The sequence below is a fragment of the Penicillium longicatenatum genome (assembly GCF_028827895.1).
Source record: "Penicillium longicatenatum strain IBT 33135 chromosome Unknown contig_1_segment0_segment0, whole genome shotgun sequence".
NCBI classification, from domain to species: Eukaryota; Fungi; Ascomycota; class Eurotiomycetes; order Eurotiales; family Aspergillaceae; genus Penicillium; species Penicillium longicatenatum.
In genome coordinates this window covers 1477626-1494109 of record NW_026643119.1, presented here as the reverse complement: position 1 = coordinate 1494109, position 16484 = coordinate 1477626, and the positions used below count along the sequence as shown (strand labels likewise).

The 16484-nt window shown below is 49.5% G+C and overlaps 7 protein-coding genes across 7 annotated transcripts; 1 reads left to right on the top strand and 6 right to left on the bottom strand.

The window, feature by feature from the left end:
• Window positions 1-126: 126 nt before the first annotated feature.
• On the bottom strand, window positions 127-2280 carry tah18 (NAPDH-dependent diflavin reductase; the record flags this gene model as incomplete). The annotated part of the gene is made up of 4 exons (XM_057111763.1): window positions 127-1615; window positions 1666-1764; window positions 1819-1994; window positions 2059-2280. Coding segments are annotated over 4 exons (1986 nt in total), but the record flags the coding sequence as incomplete, so codon positions are not given.
• A 604-nt stretch (window positions 2281-2884) lies between these two features.
• N7484_001342 (DNA-directed RNA polymerase III subunit C31) lies at window positions 2885-3787 on the bottom strand (the record flags this gene model as incomplete). The annotated part of the gene is made up of 3 exons (XM_057111762.1): window positions 2885-3261; window positions 3330-3588; window positions 3686-3787. 3 exons carry the CDS (start codon window positions 3785-3787, stop codon window positions 2885-2887), a joined length of 738 nt encoding a protein of 245 aa, XP_056976499.1.
• A 291-nt stretch (window positions 3788-4078) lies between these two features.
• N7484_001341 (uncharacterized protein) lies at window positions 4079-6031 on the bottom strand (the record flags this gene model as incomplete). Its single annotated transcript, XM_057111761.1, has 1 exon — window positions 4079-6031. One exon carries the CDS (start codon window positions 6029-6031, stop codon window positions 4079-4081), a length of 1953 nt encoding a protein of 650 aa, XP_056976498.1.
• A 173-nt stretch (window positions 6032-6204) lies between these two features.
• N7484_001340 (COP9 signalosome complex subunit 6) lies at window positions 6205-7542 on the top strand (the record flags this gene model as incomplete). Its single annotated transcript, XM_057111760.1, has 3 exons — window positions 6205-6469; window positions 6537-7028; window positions 7100-7542. 3 exons carry the CDS (start codon window positions 6205-6207, stop codon window positions 7540-7542), a joined length of 1200 nt encoding a protein of 399 aa, XP_056976497.1.
• Window positions 7543-8500: 958 nt separating this feature from the next.
• On the bottom strand, window positions 8501-10368 carry N7484_001339 (OSTA/TMEM184 family protein; the record flags this gene model as incomplete). The annotated part of the gene is made up of 5 exons (XM_057111759.1): window positions 8501-9325; window positions 9381-9656; window positions 9717-10020; window positions 10115-10265; window positions 10326-10368. 5 exons carry the CDS (start codon window positions 10366-10368, stop codon window positions 8501-8503), a joined length of 1599 nt encoding a protein of 532 aa, XP_056976496.1.
• A 358-nt stretch (window positions 10369-10726) lies between these two features.
• N7484_001338 (SAP domain protein) lies at window positions 10727-12445 on the bottom strand (the record flags this gene model as incomplete). The annotated part of the gene is made up of 1 exon (XM_057111758.1): window positions 10727-12445. One exon carries the CDS (start codon window positions 12443-12445, stop codon window positions 10727-10729), a length of 1719 nt encoding a protein of 572 aa, XP_056976495.1.
• A 394-nt stretch (window positions 12446-12839) lies between these two features.
• On the bottom strand, window positions 12840-15353 carry aguA (alpha-glucuronidase; the record flags this gene model as incomplete). Its single annotated transcript, XM_057111757.1, has 1 exon — window positions 12840-15353. The coding sequence occupies one exon, from the start codon at window positions 15351-15353 to the stop codon at window positions 12840-12842; it is 2514 nt and encodes an 837-aa protein (XP_056976494.1).
• Between the last annotated feature and the right edge of the window lie 1131 nt (window positions 15354-16484).

Below are 16484 nucleotides of genomic sequence, written 5' to 3'. Positions count from 1 at the left end.
TATAATACTCTAGCACAAGCTGTTTCGCCGACTCATAGATCTAAATCTCCGAGCACATGCGACTCGCATGTGCAACTCAAGCCACAAGCATAATTTTGACTGTGTTCATCTATATTCTAGTTTAAATCACCACGTCTCCTGTTTGTATCGTCCACTCTTTTCCATCGAAATTAAGTACTCCTCCGCTTGCGACCGAGTGTATGGTTGCCCCGGTACAGGTGCACCTCCATTCTGGAAAGCCTCAATCAACGCCTCCCGCACGGCTTGAGGCATACGTCCAGAGGAACCACAAATATAAACAGACCCCTGCAGTTCATGCAAAAGTCGGAAGACAAGCGGGAAATTTTGTCGGATCGTATCCTGCACGTAGATCTTCTGTTGCTGATCACGCGAGAAGGCGGTAAGGACCTGTAGGGGAATGAGTTGACTCAGTTGATCCCACTCTTCTGAGAAAAAGAAATCCGAATTCCGATTACGACCACCGTAAAGTAGCACTGTGGGTCCAATGGGAGGCTCTACGCCGGGGTTTTGCTCTCGGTAAGCTTGGACTAGCGCCGCCTTCTCCCACAGCATGGACCGAAGAGGCGCAATGCCTGTGCCTGGTCCAATAAGCATAGTGGATCCAGTCAATTGTTGGATAGAGGATTTGAGTCCACCGGGCTGAAGCTGGATTCTAAGGGTGCTGCCTGGTCGGAGCGTAGAGAGGTATCTGGTACAGACACCTTCACGAATCCTTTTGATCACGGTCTGATACTTGACGATTGCGATGAGGAGCTCAAATTGGGTCTTTCCGTCTGCAGTTCGCTTCCGTGCGCCACCACTGGCAATGCTGAACTGACGTGCTCGCATGACCGGAAGCACTGATACGGCATGCTGCCAGGGAATTTTCACTGTATCGAATTCGTGCAAGACCTCGAGAATACTCCGTCGTGGTCGAGAGGTGTAATCCCAGAGTTCATCAAGATACTCTGGGTTCGTGAATTCCAAAAGACGCTCCTTTTGCATTTCATCATTAGTGTAATGAGCAATGGTAGAAAAGAAGGACCGGCGGGGTATGGCTTTGAGATCCAGATAGTCTGTCAGAAGCGTGCGAAGGGTCAAATTAGGGTATGAGTCGAGACCGGGTATCGGCGATAATGACGGTGTACTCTGAGCAGGAACAAGAGTAATTGGTTTATCTGCAACGTCATTCCAGCCCGTGATGTCGAGGAGGGTTTGCACATCGGTGGGTGAAGTTTTAGGGGTGATGGCGATCATATCGCCCGGGGCGTATGAAACGGACTCGGGAACCGTGAGCGAGATGCGACGGACATCCTGCCAATGATTTTGTGGTGTCACACGTCGGTTTTCGTCTAGAGTTGCGGTGAGGGTATCGGGAAGCGGTCGAATATCATGATCCAAATGAATTAAACCGGGAAATTCATCTATTTGAGCAGTCTGGTCGGTAGAAGGTCGCGATACTGGGACCGAAGCATCCCCTTCTTTCAGTTGCAAGATCCACTTCGGCGGTAGTTGAACATCGTCTGGGATGGGATGTTGTCCAGCGGGTAGAGGGTGTCGATCCAGTAAATTCTTGCGAAAATCGGCTATCCACGGGAGAAATGTGCCTTCAAGCCTGCCGAAGTATTAGGTCCGAGCTACCAGATAGATAATTAATAAGCTCACCCTTCTGGATGTTGTTGATCTGCCTCGCCCGTGGGATAAATATCATTTGCGCCCAACTGCAACAGCCGCTTGTAGAGCTTCCGTACAGCCCAGTTGAACCTAAAACCATAAGCATTCGCATAATATAAGGTATCCAGTACCAATAAAACATACTTGGGGTATGAGCTATCACCCAATCCAAAAGATGCAAAGTTTACACCGTTCAAGAACGTAGGCGAAAGTTTCTTAAGCAGCAATGATTTCCAAAACGTCCTCGCATTCGCCGGCAGATCGCCTTGACCGGTCGTCGACACGACAAAAATAGTAATGGTGTAGGATGACAGAGTTTCCTAGCCATGCCGATATGTTAGCAACCAGTCTCGTAAACTCGATAGGGTCGTCCAATGTACTCACCGGCTTCACCTGGTTCAATTCGGAAACATGCGTCACGAAACGCAATCGTTCGGTCACTGCACCCAATTCCTCGGCTACTTCTTGTGCATTGCCTGTCTCAGACCCGTACAGGATGAGTACCGACCTCGTGTGACCGAGTCTTTGGGAGTCCTCCATCTTTGTTCCTAGATGTTTGTAGTCTCTGCCCCTCCAACTCCAAAACTCGGCGCGGGGCCGATACGGCTGACGTCATCCAGGCCGAAATCGCAACGGTTTTCTCACGATCTATAAAGTCACGTTTTGTTTATGAAATTGATACCTGGTGAGGACCTGGAACAAAATGAAAATATTTGATGACATCTATACAGTACATGTGATGTTTTTGGTATGATGGTTCATAACTATATTGAAATGCTATATAAAGAGCATAACTGAATAGAACTTTGAAAAGCAAAAGAATGCGCCAGGGGGTCTGTAAAGCTATGCTTTGAAACACTCCATACCTGGGTAGAGTCAATTAAAACTCAAAACCAACATACCTCGTTACACTTGCCAGGGGCAATCGCTCCTCGGCTAACGCCCATGAATTTATCTTAGCCCATGTATACAGTAGCGCGTATTACATCAATCAAAATCCGCGGTATTCCAAAAGGCTGTTTAGCAACTTACACGACTACGAGTTAAAGGAATTGAAACATTCATCGAATATCTCTGAAAGTAAACATTCCCAGTCCTTTTTATTCACCAGAGTACAGAACGGACGGACTAGAATCCACTGCACCGACGCTCAAATGCAATAAGCCCAAACCAAAAGAAAAGCAAGCAAAGGGTATATCCAATCAACCATTTAGAGCACATCCTCACCACCACCATCTCCACCATCCTCGTCTCCATAATCATCATCACCACCATCGAAGTACTGCTCTGCATTGTAATCACCGCCCATCTCATCCTCATCATCCTCAAAGTCATTCTCCTCTTCCCATTCTTCTTGTCCTTCATCCTCGTCAAGAATATCTCCCTCCTCGTCACCGTCTCCCTCCTCATCTCCCTCACCATTCGCACGCTTCTTTTTCGACTCCTCGTCGCCGTCATCTTCTTCGTCCTCAAATCCACGCTTCATACCGGCACTGCCTGCCATAGGTTTGTACCCATCCATGTCGACATCTGGTCGGAAGCTGGGTTGGATCGTTTGCCAAAGTTCTCGAGGGAAGTATTTCATAACTGTAGCAATGAAGATGTTAGCGACTGCTCCCGAGACCTTCGTAAGAATATAGCGCGGTGTAACGTACTAAATTCGTATGGTCCTCCAGTAGGATCAATATGTGGCAGCGTCCGCCGCTTTTTTTGGTATCGTCCGGCATAAGACGGCATGCCGGTGAAAGGATCGAAATTCACGCGCGCAGCTGTACCCTTCCTAGCCGATGAAGAGGAGGAATCGAGCACCGAGTAGTGGGGGCCTTCTTGATCGCGTTCACGGTGGTGTCGGTAGTGATCGACCTCTTTTTGTTCTTTAGATGACAGCTTTCGGGTCCACGGGACAGTATATGCCTGAAGAGAGTAATTGGTAAGATTTTGCTGCATGACAAATGTGACAAGAAAGAAAAGCAAAAAGGAAGCTCAAGGATTCTGCGATTGGGGATCGTACTGGGTAGAGGGGAGTAGGAGCTGTGTCTGGTACACCACCAGGATCTGCATCCCAAGTGAATTCGGCGCCAGGTAGGCGCTTGCCCTTACTAAAGCGTGACATGATCACACGGAGCCACTATTATAATTACTGGATCGTAGTGAGATGCCCAAGTCTCACTCACGGTGCCATAAGAGATGCGTTGGAGAAAGTTACGACTCCAAGGAAAATAGCGTTCACAGGCTTCACCGCCCGCCATCTCCGGAACGTGACATGGCCCGAACTGGAATTAGGGCTTCACTAGTTGGACTTCCCCGCGCTAAGATAATCTGTCGATCAATTTGATATTTTCAATTACTTGAATAGTTCATGATTCATATCTCTGAATGCGCTCGTAGTTTTTCTCTATACTTATCATAGATTGACTGTCTCAACCTGGGCAGAGCTTTGCTGCACTGGGCCCGAGGGACCCTCGTTCACTCGTTGTCGCAGTGTTCGCAGAATATCTTCAAATCCTTCCATTTGTCCACCGGTTTCCTGAAGCGCACGGTAGAGGGCTACCAGGACATCATGCTTCGCAGTTGCCACCTTCCAGACAGCATTTTGAGAATCGCCGGCACCGCCACCCACGAATTCACCGTAAGATCGCGGTGGCTTGAAGAGATATGGAAGGAGGGTAGTCAGAGCAGGCGGAGTGAGGATAGCCCATGGCCCAGAGAGAGGAAGTAGGCCATTAGAAGCTGGAGACAGCTGCCCCAAGCTCTCTTCAGATGGCAATTGGAATCGAGAAGAGGAGCCAGAAACATGAGAAGCCGGGGGCAATGGCTGCCAGTTAGCGGAGACGATGGCTCTCATGAATGAGATAGCAGACAGCGCAACATCCTTCATCACGAGAATATCGGCGGCGGCTACAATATCACTCCAAAAGTTAGGATGCTCGTTTAGGTAAAGGAAGTACAGCATGCGTGCTGCAGCAGCTTCGTGCTGCCAGTCTGTGGGTGTCTGGCCTGAGGTGTTCAGATCCATAGAATCAGAAACCGCGGTGTGTACCGGACCGCGGAAGATCTTGCCCAGAACATCAAGGGCCTCTCCATTGGTCGGGCTAGTAGGGATTGCTAAGATAGGATTGACACCATGTTTGCCAGCTTCAATGAGCAACACTCGAGGAAGAGAAGCAAGAATAGCCAAATGTCCTGTGGGAACTTCCCCGTGAGCCCATTGAACGGAAGGAATAGCAAGTGCCCGGTTGATGCGCGAAATTATGCCATCCAAGAGAGTTGGGGGATTCTGCAGCAGATGGTTGGGGTAAGACTCGGCGTATCTTGTGACATAAGCCATAATGGGGCCCGGGAGGTAAATCAGGTCCACGGGATCAAGCTTGGAGTCGTCCAGGTAGTACTCTAGTACCTTGGAGTGAAGTTTTTCCGCAACTAAGAAGTCCAATGCCGGGGAGGAGAAAGTCGATGCAGACTGCACATAGCGCCGAGCAACGAGACCGGGAGCATCAATTTCCAGAAGTTCCCGATAAAAGCTCAAGAGTGTCATATGCATCAAAACATCGCTCACGTCGACCATTTGACACGCTGCGAAATGGAGAAGGCTAGTGCTCTGGTATTGAGTCTCCACCTCTGCAACTTGAGGTTTTGAGATAATGTCCCATCGTAAACTGCCGGCTTTAACCAGGAATCCCATCAATCTACCCTGAGCTATGGTGCGCTCGCGCTTGGACAGTTCTCCAGGTGCGCCGGACTGAAGACTGCACAATCCAAAGAAAAGACTGTAGACATCTTTATCTGTGAAAATCCTTCTCCACATGAGACCCTGGCCTGTATGCCCTTCTTCACTGGCGAATTCACGTTCTCCATTCTCAAGGTGGTTAGCCAAGTCAACCTCCAACAGAGCCCACAAAGTATCGAGGGCTGCCTGTGCGACTCCAGTAGATGAAGTTGACAGCCATAATCCCACAAGTGATGAGACCAATCCCGAGTCTCCTGCTACTATGGCAGCATCACCAGGTGCTAGCCCCGCCTTGGCCAGCAAAGAGAGAGCAAGAAGGTTGATGGGTGGGGAGGGGGCTTTGAAACCAGCGACGAGATCGATGGGAGGATCGATAGAGCGGAGATCAGTAAAGCTGAAATAGCCGGTCGCTTTGGTTGCAAGAGTAGTCAGGGGTGTGGGATCTTCCTGGAGGATAGGTAAGAGAGCTGATATCTGCGATAAGAGTGTCGCGGGGACAGTTGGATCGGTGCTTTCAACGAGCTGGAGTTTAAGGCGCTCGATAACGGAGATATCGAGGGACGTAGATGGATCCGCCTGAACATCGGCAAGATGCGCCTTTACCGCATCAAAGGTAGATGGGATCGCCATGATACGAAAGCTTGAAGGTTGACTTCATGAGAGATCTAGAAGAGATCAATTGGCGGGGAAAGCTGTTTGATTGTCGCCTCAGGCACTCCTGTATTCTGCCAACCAGACCGCATTACAGCTATCACTTCAACTCCAACGCTTCACCTTTCATAACCTTGATAGAGACTGCAAGCATGGATACCGGTTCTCTTGTTTCTCAAAGGCTGTCTGACTCGGGTCGTTATATTCAGCTCCACCCGCTTGTTCTTCTCACTATCTCCGACCACCTTACCCGCCATACCGCACGCCAGCAGCAAGGCCCAGTTCTAGGCGCTCTCCTAGGCCAACAAAATGGACAAGAGATCACATTAGAGCATGCTTTCGAATGCTATACCACAACGGGACCTGATGGCGAGATCCTACTTCCTGATGTATGGTTTGAGCAACGACTGCAGCAATGTCAGTATACCTTCCCAGGCTTCCCCGCACCAGGCTACATCTTGAGCTACTACTTAACAACTCACAGTCAAGGACGTGCACAAGGATCCACCACTTGAACTAGTAGGATGGTGGTCCACCGCTCCAACGACTGGTCCCGATGCTTCACACTTGCCTCTCCACCGCCAACTCCTACAGAAGTACAACGAATCCGCCGTCTTCCTAGCTTTCCACCCCTCACAACTCCAAGCATCCGAAGCACACAACTCGAAACTCCCATTGACTATCTACGAAAGTGTTTTAGAGAATGATTTCAATGATGCTTCTAAGGACATGGAGATCGACGGCCAGGAAGCGGGTAGCTTGCGGTTCCGCGAACTACGATATTCCGTTGAGACCGGCGAAGCTGAGATGATTGGTGTCAATACCATTGTCCAGAGCTCTGGTACAGCAGCAGCAGCAGAGATCGATTCCGCGGCGGCAGCAAACGACACCAAATCGCAATCTACAGTACCAAGTACAGAAAAGGGCAAGAAGGAAGAACAAGTCGCAACTAAGCTAACTCAGGAAGAGGAAGAAAGTGAGTGCCGCAAGCATCATCTCTCGATCCTGCCATTCTATTTGCAAATCTAACATTATCTCCTTTGTTAGTGATCGCAAACCTCAACACCCGCCTCAATGCGGTCCGCATCCTAGAATCCCGAATAGCCCTTATAAAATCCTATGTCTCCAGCATTTCCCCAGACTCAGATTCCACAGACTCTCCCTCAACAACATGGTCTCACCCAATCCTTCGGGACGTCAACTCCCTCATCTCGCATCTTGATATCATCAACCCATCTGACCAAAGCACCTTCGCCCAAGACGTGGTCTCCCAGCATAACGACGTCCTCCTTGCTTCCCTATTCGGAAAAGTAGGTGAGACCGTCCAGTCCATGCGTGAACTCGGCCGGAAATCCGCCATTGTTCAACTAGGACGGCAGACGAATTCTGGGCGGAAGGGTGCTAATCCTATGGCGGCGCGCTTTGAAGAGGAGCTTTTTGCTGGGAAGTTCAATCCCGAAGGTGATATGGCTGGATATTATCCTCGATAGATGAGATTTGGGCTTTAAGAGATTATGAGATCTTGAATGATATATGGGTTCCATTTCAAATAGATGTCAATTATGGGGCCTTCAATTCTTGCTTCTATTCTTTTGCTTTAAATGGCGTTTGAGCATATTCTCATTCTAAGAGGCTTTTAGACGAGATAACGACAATTCATGTGATTCATATTTTCTCATTATTATTCAATAACCGGGACGAATTAATAAGAGTTTATAAGCTCACTGTACCTTAATATAGACCAAGTGAACTTAGGAAGTTGAAAACGTAGACTGCAATGTGGGAACGGCTCCGGGAACGAGTATAGGACAAGTTGTTGAAGAAACCCCGTGTCTAGTCCCTGGGTGGCTACAAATCTTAAGATCCTCACTGATTCCCACCGGTCACGATCCGTGGTAAAATTGTTTCATCAAAAAAACGTAGAGTGTGAGTACATCATATGCGAATGCTGTGTTGAAATTAGTCCTGCCGCTCTATTCGCCGAACCTAATACGAAAAGATCTCTAATCTGCATTGGAATTCAACTCAGTGATTTTCGAAAGCGTCATGCTTTATGTTAAATGACAGAACTATTATTCTGAATTCTAATAGGCAAGTCCGAATGACACAAATACTCAAGCAACGTTATCATACACATAAATCTTTTCATAGTTGCACCTAAAAAAGGTACATACAAGTATCGTCGACGGTATCAACAAAAATAAATAGGATGCAAGCCATGACCATGAATGGCTGCATAAGAACTGTGCGGAAAGAGGACATGCCAACAAATGTGGCGGGTATTCATATCCAAAGAAAACGAGATAGAAAAAGAAGAGAAACATCAAACTGGAATCAAGAGCTGCTCATGGGTAGCGTAGGGATAATATGCCCGGAGTCTTTTTTGCCTGCACGAGTATGTGGATGCAGAATCTATAATGAACCGTGCAACACGGAAGGTATCATGTATCATGGTGCATGATGACTTTCTGGATATGGTGGTGGAGGTCTATATGGATCCGGGATAGGCATGGGGACCTGCTCACGAAGCGGGCCATCGACTGGGTAAGGGTGTGGGGCGGCGTAAGGGTTAGGGGATGCATAGGGGTTCTGGACTGCAGGATGTGGGTCATAAGTAGTGTCGGGAATTTCAGGCGGGAAGTATGGTGAAGGAGAGCTCTCCTGGCCGTAGTAACGGCTTCCTGAGTGTCCAGCGAGGTACTCCTCTGCGTCTGAGGCATAAGGCGAAGTACCCATAGGAGCAACCTCCGGATTTGCTTGAGCGTGAGCGAGAAGCACAGCGCCTTCTTCGTCCGGTGAAGGCGAAGCACCATAGCGGTCCGTCCGTCCACCAGCCATGGCTGTGGCACCCTGGTAGGCGGTTCCTTGAACGACTCCTGATTCTGGGGGTTGCAGGCCGATGGCATCCGTCGAAACTGTGGACTGGTGGTAACTGGGATCCAGGGTGCGGGTTTTGCGGCCGACAAAAAGCCAGCGTGCACTGCGGCCGACGGCTTTTAATAGGTCGAGTGGGTTCATTGCGTCGGCTAGAGCCTTGAAACCCCATCGTCCTCCTTCGTAAGATCCCTTGCCAGCGCCATAGAAATCGGTCACCTCGGCACTTTGGCTGGCGATGACGTAGGGTTTCTTCGGGAAAGCCCATAAGTGCAAAATGGCGAAAAAGAACATTTCAATGTTAATCAAAAGCTCTGGCAGACTGTACTTAAGATCTATTAAGTTGACCTTCTTCGATGCTTTGACAGCGCCACTGGACATGAGCAAACTAATGACTTCCTGTAATGAATAGGTCAGCAGGATCTTTAAAAGTTCGAGGGGTGAATGCACATACCGATTGCCAGAAAGAAAGGAAGATCACCAGCTTGATCGAGAGGATCTTCAAGAAAGGATTGTGCTCCTTGATATCATCCTTGATCTGAATGTAGAATTGAATCAAGCAGTACATCGCAATGGTGACACTAATGGATTCAATAACGAGAACCCAAATGTACGCAAAAGCAGGACTGAGCGTTTCTTCACAATATCTCCCAGTAGCTTGAGTGGCAACCGCGACAATGGTCATCAACACGCGCATCAGACAGTATTGAAAAACACCAGCCCAAATAACCTAGTAATTTCCATTTGTTAGTATCATATCACACAGATCTCCGTCGCAACCTCCGCTTACATTGAACCATGTCAAGCCGCTACGTGGATTCCGCCACGCCCCACGACTTGCGCCACACCATGCCCACTTCTGGAACCAATTTAAAGGCCAAACCCACGGCTTGGGTGTGATACCGCGGAAATAGTCCTTCTGGCTATGCAAATCGGGTGCGATATAGGAGCACATGAGGGAAAAGAAAGAGGCAATGGCGAACGCTTCGTAACAATCACCTATGACCTCGAAATAGACCGAATCGTTATAGAATAGGATGCTGAGCCATGCGACGATCGAATATATAGGAACCATCCATAGAATGCGGATAATACTAGACACCGAGAAAACAAGTCAGTACATAATCGCGACATTCCAGATTCAAAGCCCGAACGTTCCGGCCTGTGCTTCACCAAATGACGACTTACTGGCGCTGCTCGATCGCTTTGCTGTAGTGCATGGCATGTGTCATAATAAGGATGATGGAGATGATACAGGCCAGCAAAGCACATACACCACCCACGATCAGGCTCAGGTTGTGAAATGTGACGCCGCCATCCCAGAGGGCGGTCTCGGAGACTGTTCGCGAGTCGGGTCAGCTCTGGTATTCTTTTTTCGCGAGGAAAAGGAAGGACATACTTTTCTCATGCTCCTCCGTGGCATTACACACAGTCCAGCCCATTCTGGCTGGTGTGTGCCGGTTGCGACAGTGACGGGATGTTGAAAGGGGTGTGTGTCAGTGTGTCGGAGGACGGACACTTTTTGCCCGTTTGATCCGGGGAGATCAACAGGGGTAGCAACAATGTATGAGAAAGGAGGAAATCACTTTAAGATTGCAGGATTGAAAAAAAAGGTGTGGCTTGAACCCCAGACTCAAAACATAAAACGTGCGAGATTTTGCCGATCGGATTGAAGGTCTGCTATTTTTGGTTTTCGGGGCTTGGCTTTATACTTGGCTTATTACAACGAACCTCGAAATCAATATGGAATGCACTAATCATACATGAGGTATCATACACATGGATCTGCTTTTGGTCATTTTAATCACGTCGTCGTCCTCCCCGGCCTCCTCGTCCTTGACGTCGCTGCAAAGCTCGAGGACCATATTCCGGCCCAACATCCACAAAGTAATCATCATCTTCAAAAGTAATGCGTCGCATCTCATCGCCCCCACGACGCGGGAACGAACCCTTACTCAACAACTCATCGAACTGATCCAATCGCTTATCCGCAACCTTACGCGGAACGCGCTTATAGTAAAGCTTAGGTTTCGTGGTAGTAGATTCGAAAATCTCATCCAGAGGCTTAAACCCCTGTCCGGGCCGCGACGGAGGCGCAGGTGGGGCATTTGACTGCCGACGATCCGCCTGTGCCTGCGCAACACTGCCACGCGGACCCAAAGGTGGAGTCCTGTTGAACCCATCTCGTGTTCGTGGCGGAGCTGCGCGCGAGTTCACCCCGTCTGATTCCGCGAGCATGGCACGCATGCCGTCTTCCGTGGACTCGTATCGTACTTCCCAGCGGACAGGGGGGCCAGCGCGGTTGCGAGATGACTCCTCCGTTTGAATCCATTCTTTGATTTTGTCTTCGGGGATGAAGTCGACGCGGAGGATCTTGCGGTTGCGCTCGTTGGGCCATGTAGTATTGTGTAGGGCGGCGCGGACGCGCGATGCGGCGGCGATGTCGGCAAATCCGGCGAAGCAGTGGGTTTTGATTGAGTCGAGGAAGAAGTCTTGGACAACGCTGGGGTTGGGTTCGGAGCCGGGTGCAGTTGCGAGACTGACTAGGTGGTTGCGGAGTGCTTGGGGCTGCATTGGGCGCATCAATCCATCGATGTAGACGGCAGCGGTTGCTGGGTGCAAGGCTGGTTCGACTTCCACATCTTCCATTGTAATGTCACCAGCCGGGGGCGGAGGAGATATCCTATCCGCAGCTGGGCGGGTGGGTGCGAAGAGACCCCGGAAGCGCGCATCCTTGTGTGGTGCAGACGGGGCTTGCTTCGCGGGCGCACTCTGCTCCTCTGTAGAAGCCACGGGCTCTTTGTCCTGAGTAGAATCTTCATGGTCCTCGTCCATCTGGACCCGGGGACTAGCTTCCTGTGCTCGAGCTTTCTTGTTTGCCATCGCTTCCGGTGTAGGGACGGGGCTTTGGGAGCGACGTTTGCGCTTGCGTTTATCTTCCAACGCCTCTTCAATAGGGAGAGGCGTGGAAAGTCCCGTGTTAGCTTCGGATGACGGGGCAAGAGGAGGCATTGAAGGCTCATCAGCTTTCGTCGGCTCAGCAGCTTCCTCAGGAGCCTCCTCAGCCGGTTGTGCTTCGACCTTTTCCTCAGGCGCCGCGGCTTCTGTGGTTTCCCCTTCAATTGGTTTTTCCTCTTCCGGCTTTTCGGCAGCTACTTGAGGTTCGGCTGCATCCTCGGTCTTTTCCTCGTCATGGGTAGGAGTGGGTTGAACAGGTTCTTCTTGTGTTACAGGTTTCTCTTGGGGTTCTTCGGGCGTAGGTTCGGGTTGCGATTCTTGCGCGGGAGGAGCATTATCTGGGGCGTGCGCCTTCTCGGCGTCGGGTTCTTGCTCTGACTCAGCTTGAGGTTGTGGTTCGGATTCAGAGGCGATAGCATTTCCCTCAGGTTGCGCCTTGTCATCCTCCTCAAGCAGCTTGTCGATGATCTGTTGTTTGAGGCGGAGGCCAGTCTGGGGGATACCGCGATTCTTCAGCTCCGACTTCAGGTCAGCGACCTTCCATGAGGTGTAATCAGTCATTCTGTGGGGACATGTGAGGATTTTGGGGAGTTCTTGGGATGGAAAAGCTAAGTTTGTACAGGGATTGAATCCGGGGACGCGCGCGGCTTTTCAAGGTCTTGGCACTCCGTCATTGCGAAAAGACATTCACTTCTTCATGCCCCACCTTTTGCATATACTTTGACTTGCAGTCTTACATTTTCTTGAAGGAATTTCACGCTTTTTTTGCCTATAAATCAATGGCGATCAAATATCGCTGATGCTCTTAGAATGCTTTTAGTGCATGGATGATGGGCGCGTGCCGCGACTGCTCATCAATGGATGTTTCATGATCTGTAAATTGTTACTGGCTAGTAAGCTTGCTCCCTGGAAGCTCAGTGTAGACTGATACCTATGTATAGATCTAGTTACTTTCTCAATCTACAAGTCCCTCCGGAAGCACTGAAATATAATCCACTGGCGCGGGTTCATCCCCGTCGGGCGTACCAACAATCTTCAATGTATCTCCCTTATTGATCTCGACTCCTCGGAACTTGATTCGAGTAGCAGAGTGCCCATCTAGATAAATTGAAGGTGTATGACTCAGGTGATCCTCCGCATCACCCACCCACTGACCAACCTGTCTATCATTCAGATAGACCTGCCAGCTTGATTGCCCACTGTACAGGTCATAGTAGTTGATAGCAAGATCATATGACCCCGACGGAAAGTCAAGTGTGGTTGTCGCTGTCCCCACTGTATCATTTGATAATGTGACAATAGCCACAGAGCCTGAGGCTGTTTCAAATGGGCTAACAGTATAGGTATCGTAGCCATTCAGCTTCATATCCTCGGCCTCAATTCGCCAAGGATGGTGACCGACGCGTCCAGCAGAGTCTGGTATTCCGGAGAGATTGTAGTAAAAGTCGTTGATTGCGTCTCTCCACACAATTGAATGACCTGTCTGGTAGTCAAGACGGTGTCGAACATGAGCGTATCTCTCGTTGTCTATCTTTCCCTCTAGAGTCTCCCACTGGTCTAGGAAACCTTGGGCTGACTCTGCACCGTTGTAGTGGGCATCGTAGAAGTGTTGAATCACAGACTTCCCCGAATGCAATCTGTGGGTGTAGTTGACATGGTGGAACCAAAGGAGAAGGTCGTCGGGCGTGCTTGAGATTTTCTCGTAGGTCGATGCAATCTCCTCAGGATATTGCCCAGTGTACCCTGTTCCATTTTGTACTGTGCGGTCCATACCAATACTCGTAGGACCAGCACGAGTCCACTGGCCCCAGCCGTTATTGTCCTGCGATGCCGGATTGGGTCCGTAATGGGTGTACAAGATGTCGGTTAGAGTCTGGATGCCTAGGTTACCACTATAGTTCTCATAAGCAGGCCAAGAGTGCATGGACATTTCGGTAATGGTATTGAGCACAGCACGATCCAGACCAAAGGTCAACCGAATCCAATCCTGTAAAATACTCTGCACATCTGCAGTAGGGTCCCATGCTAGACGGCCATAGGCATAAAAGTTCGACATCGATAGATGGCTTCCAAGCCATGTGTTGTTGGTGCCGACATTTACAACGGCTGCCGATCCACCGAGTGTACGATTGAAACGCTTGCCAGCCACAACATCACGGACCAGAGATGGCTGATGGTCAACGCGAAGATCAAAGTCTAAGACAGTCTTCCACAAAGGAGGAAGGTAGACAAGATGAGATTGTTGTCCAAGGTACTCCTGTGTAACCTCCAATTCGATGGCAATATTCGTCTTAAAAAGGTTGGCGAATAAAGGCGATGTGGGCTCACGGACTTGGAAATCGATAGGTCCATACTTGATCTGGACCACCACATTATCGTCAAATTTGCCATCAAGGGGCTTGAAAAAGTTGACTGCAGCTTTCGCACGATCTGCATCCCAGTTCGACTCATTGAGTTGGTTGTAGACAAATGCGCGGAACATGACGATGCCCCCATGGGGCTTAATAGCTCTAGCAAATAGATTGGCGCCTTCAGCCAAGGTCCGGTTGTATGTCTGTGGACCTGGCTCTCCTTCGGAGTCTGCTTTCACGAGGTATCCCGCCATATCAGGCACTTTCTGGTAGATTTGGTCCGTCATGTTGGACCACCATTTGATGACAGTTGCATTCAGAGGATCATAAGAGTCGAGGCCACCCAACGTTTCGGGAGTCGCGAAGTTCAGCGATATACCGATTTTGACGCCGTATGGTCGAAAAACGTCGGCTATTCTTCCTAGTCCGTCTATGTTCTGAGGAGTGAGAAGGGTGGCATTTGCATTCACATTGTTGACTACGACCGCGTTGATTCGGACCGACGCCAAGAGACGAGCGTACTGATGAACTCGAGTCAAGTCCTCAACAATGGCCCCGTTTTTGAAGAAGATCGATTCGCCTCCATAGCCTCGCTCAATACTTCCGTCCATGTTATCCCATTGGTTCACCCAGCGAAGAGGGGCGGCTGGATTTGTTGCGTAGGCCACTTGAGAGAGGTTCCCCCTTGCAAGCATCGACAGGTACTCAAATGCTCCATAGAGAGCACCTCGCTCATTTTGGCCAAGAATTTGGATTGAATGACCCCGGGTGTCCAGCCAGAATCCATCCTCAGCCAGCTCAGGGATTCCAACTGTTGAACCGCAGGTTTGGCTGTACTGCTCAACTGTGCCAACGATGACCGATGAAGAGGAGTTGCACTGATCAACAGTGCTCGAGACGTTTACACCGTAAATACTCTTGAGCCCCGTTTGGATCTCCGACCCTGCAACATATACAGGACTTGTCTTGGTCAAGTTGAGAGAGACGATGTTGACGGGTAGCTGGGATAGGCATTGAGTAGAACAAGGTAATGGAGCATATCGCAGCCAGCCATCTAAGCCGGTCTCTGCAGCAGCAAAGCCCAAGGTCAGGTAAACAAGTAGCCAGGTGGCTTGCATAGTGGCGTTTGAGGGCTGATTGAACCGTGTCATTGACCTCAACTTTATTGCCTTTATACGGACCGCAATAACATCCCAGATCCGCAAATCGGCTCCTATTCGGCTATACCCAAATCCGCCCTTGCGTCATGTATCGTCCTCATTGGGGAATTATTCAGGCTAAATTTTGTTAGCTCTTTTTGAGGGGAGTTTAGGCTATAATCTGGTGTGAAAGTATAGCGTGATGTAGATCATTTCCCCGCAAACTGGACGTGGGGGTACAGGTGCCCCCGCCAAGTTTATCGAAGATGACATGGAATAGATAGTCACAGCTACTTTAGATATTTCGTGCTCCAGCAATGTAAGTACATTAGTACTGACAATCGATGTACATAATAGAAATTGATTGCCCAGAGAGCATTGCATAATCCATCCAAAATGTGTACAATTTCTCGAGACGAACATCTGTATTCATGTTCCTTATGTCGTTTACTAATGTTTGAAAACGATTATGTGTGTTCCAACAAACCTTGAATGGTCCTCCGCGTGGGCCTCGTTGAAGTATGATTCAAGCGAATGGGGATACCATTGACCGGCAAGCCCCTCAGAAAGGAAATGTGGTGCCTCCTTTGGCATCATGACTGTTATGAGACGGAACCTGTTGGCTCACAAATCTCCAGCCATGGATATAAAGGAAATGTCTTCGATGTACTCCGGCTATCCATATAGGTACATTGGTGAGAGTCCCTCCATCATGGGACAATGAGCAAGCACAACGGAAGCGAGATGCTGATGTATAAACAGAGGAATCACGTGCAACCTGACCTGTGGGAAGAATCACACCCGGAAGATATCAACTCCCTGTAGGATGAAAGCAAAACCATACCAGCCTAGTTGGAATACCAAAAGACTGTTTTGCCAAGATGGCTGTTCCTTGGGCAGATATGGCAAAGTCAATCCAGCGGCATCAGCAATCAATGCGCTAGGAGTTGATTCTATTGCAGCACCGCCGAATCCCAACCACCCCCTGAAAGTGACCAGTACCAAAGGAGTAAACGGAAACCACCTCAGGGGTCTAGATTCTCCTCGAAATCCGCAATTGTCCCCAGTCAGCCATGGCGGCCTTTAGCGTCGCACTAGCAAGACTGTCGG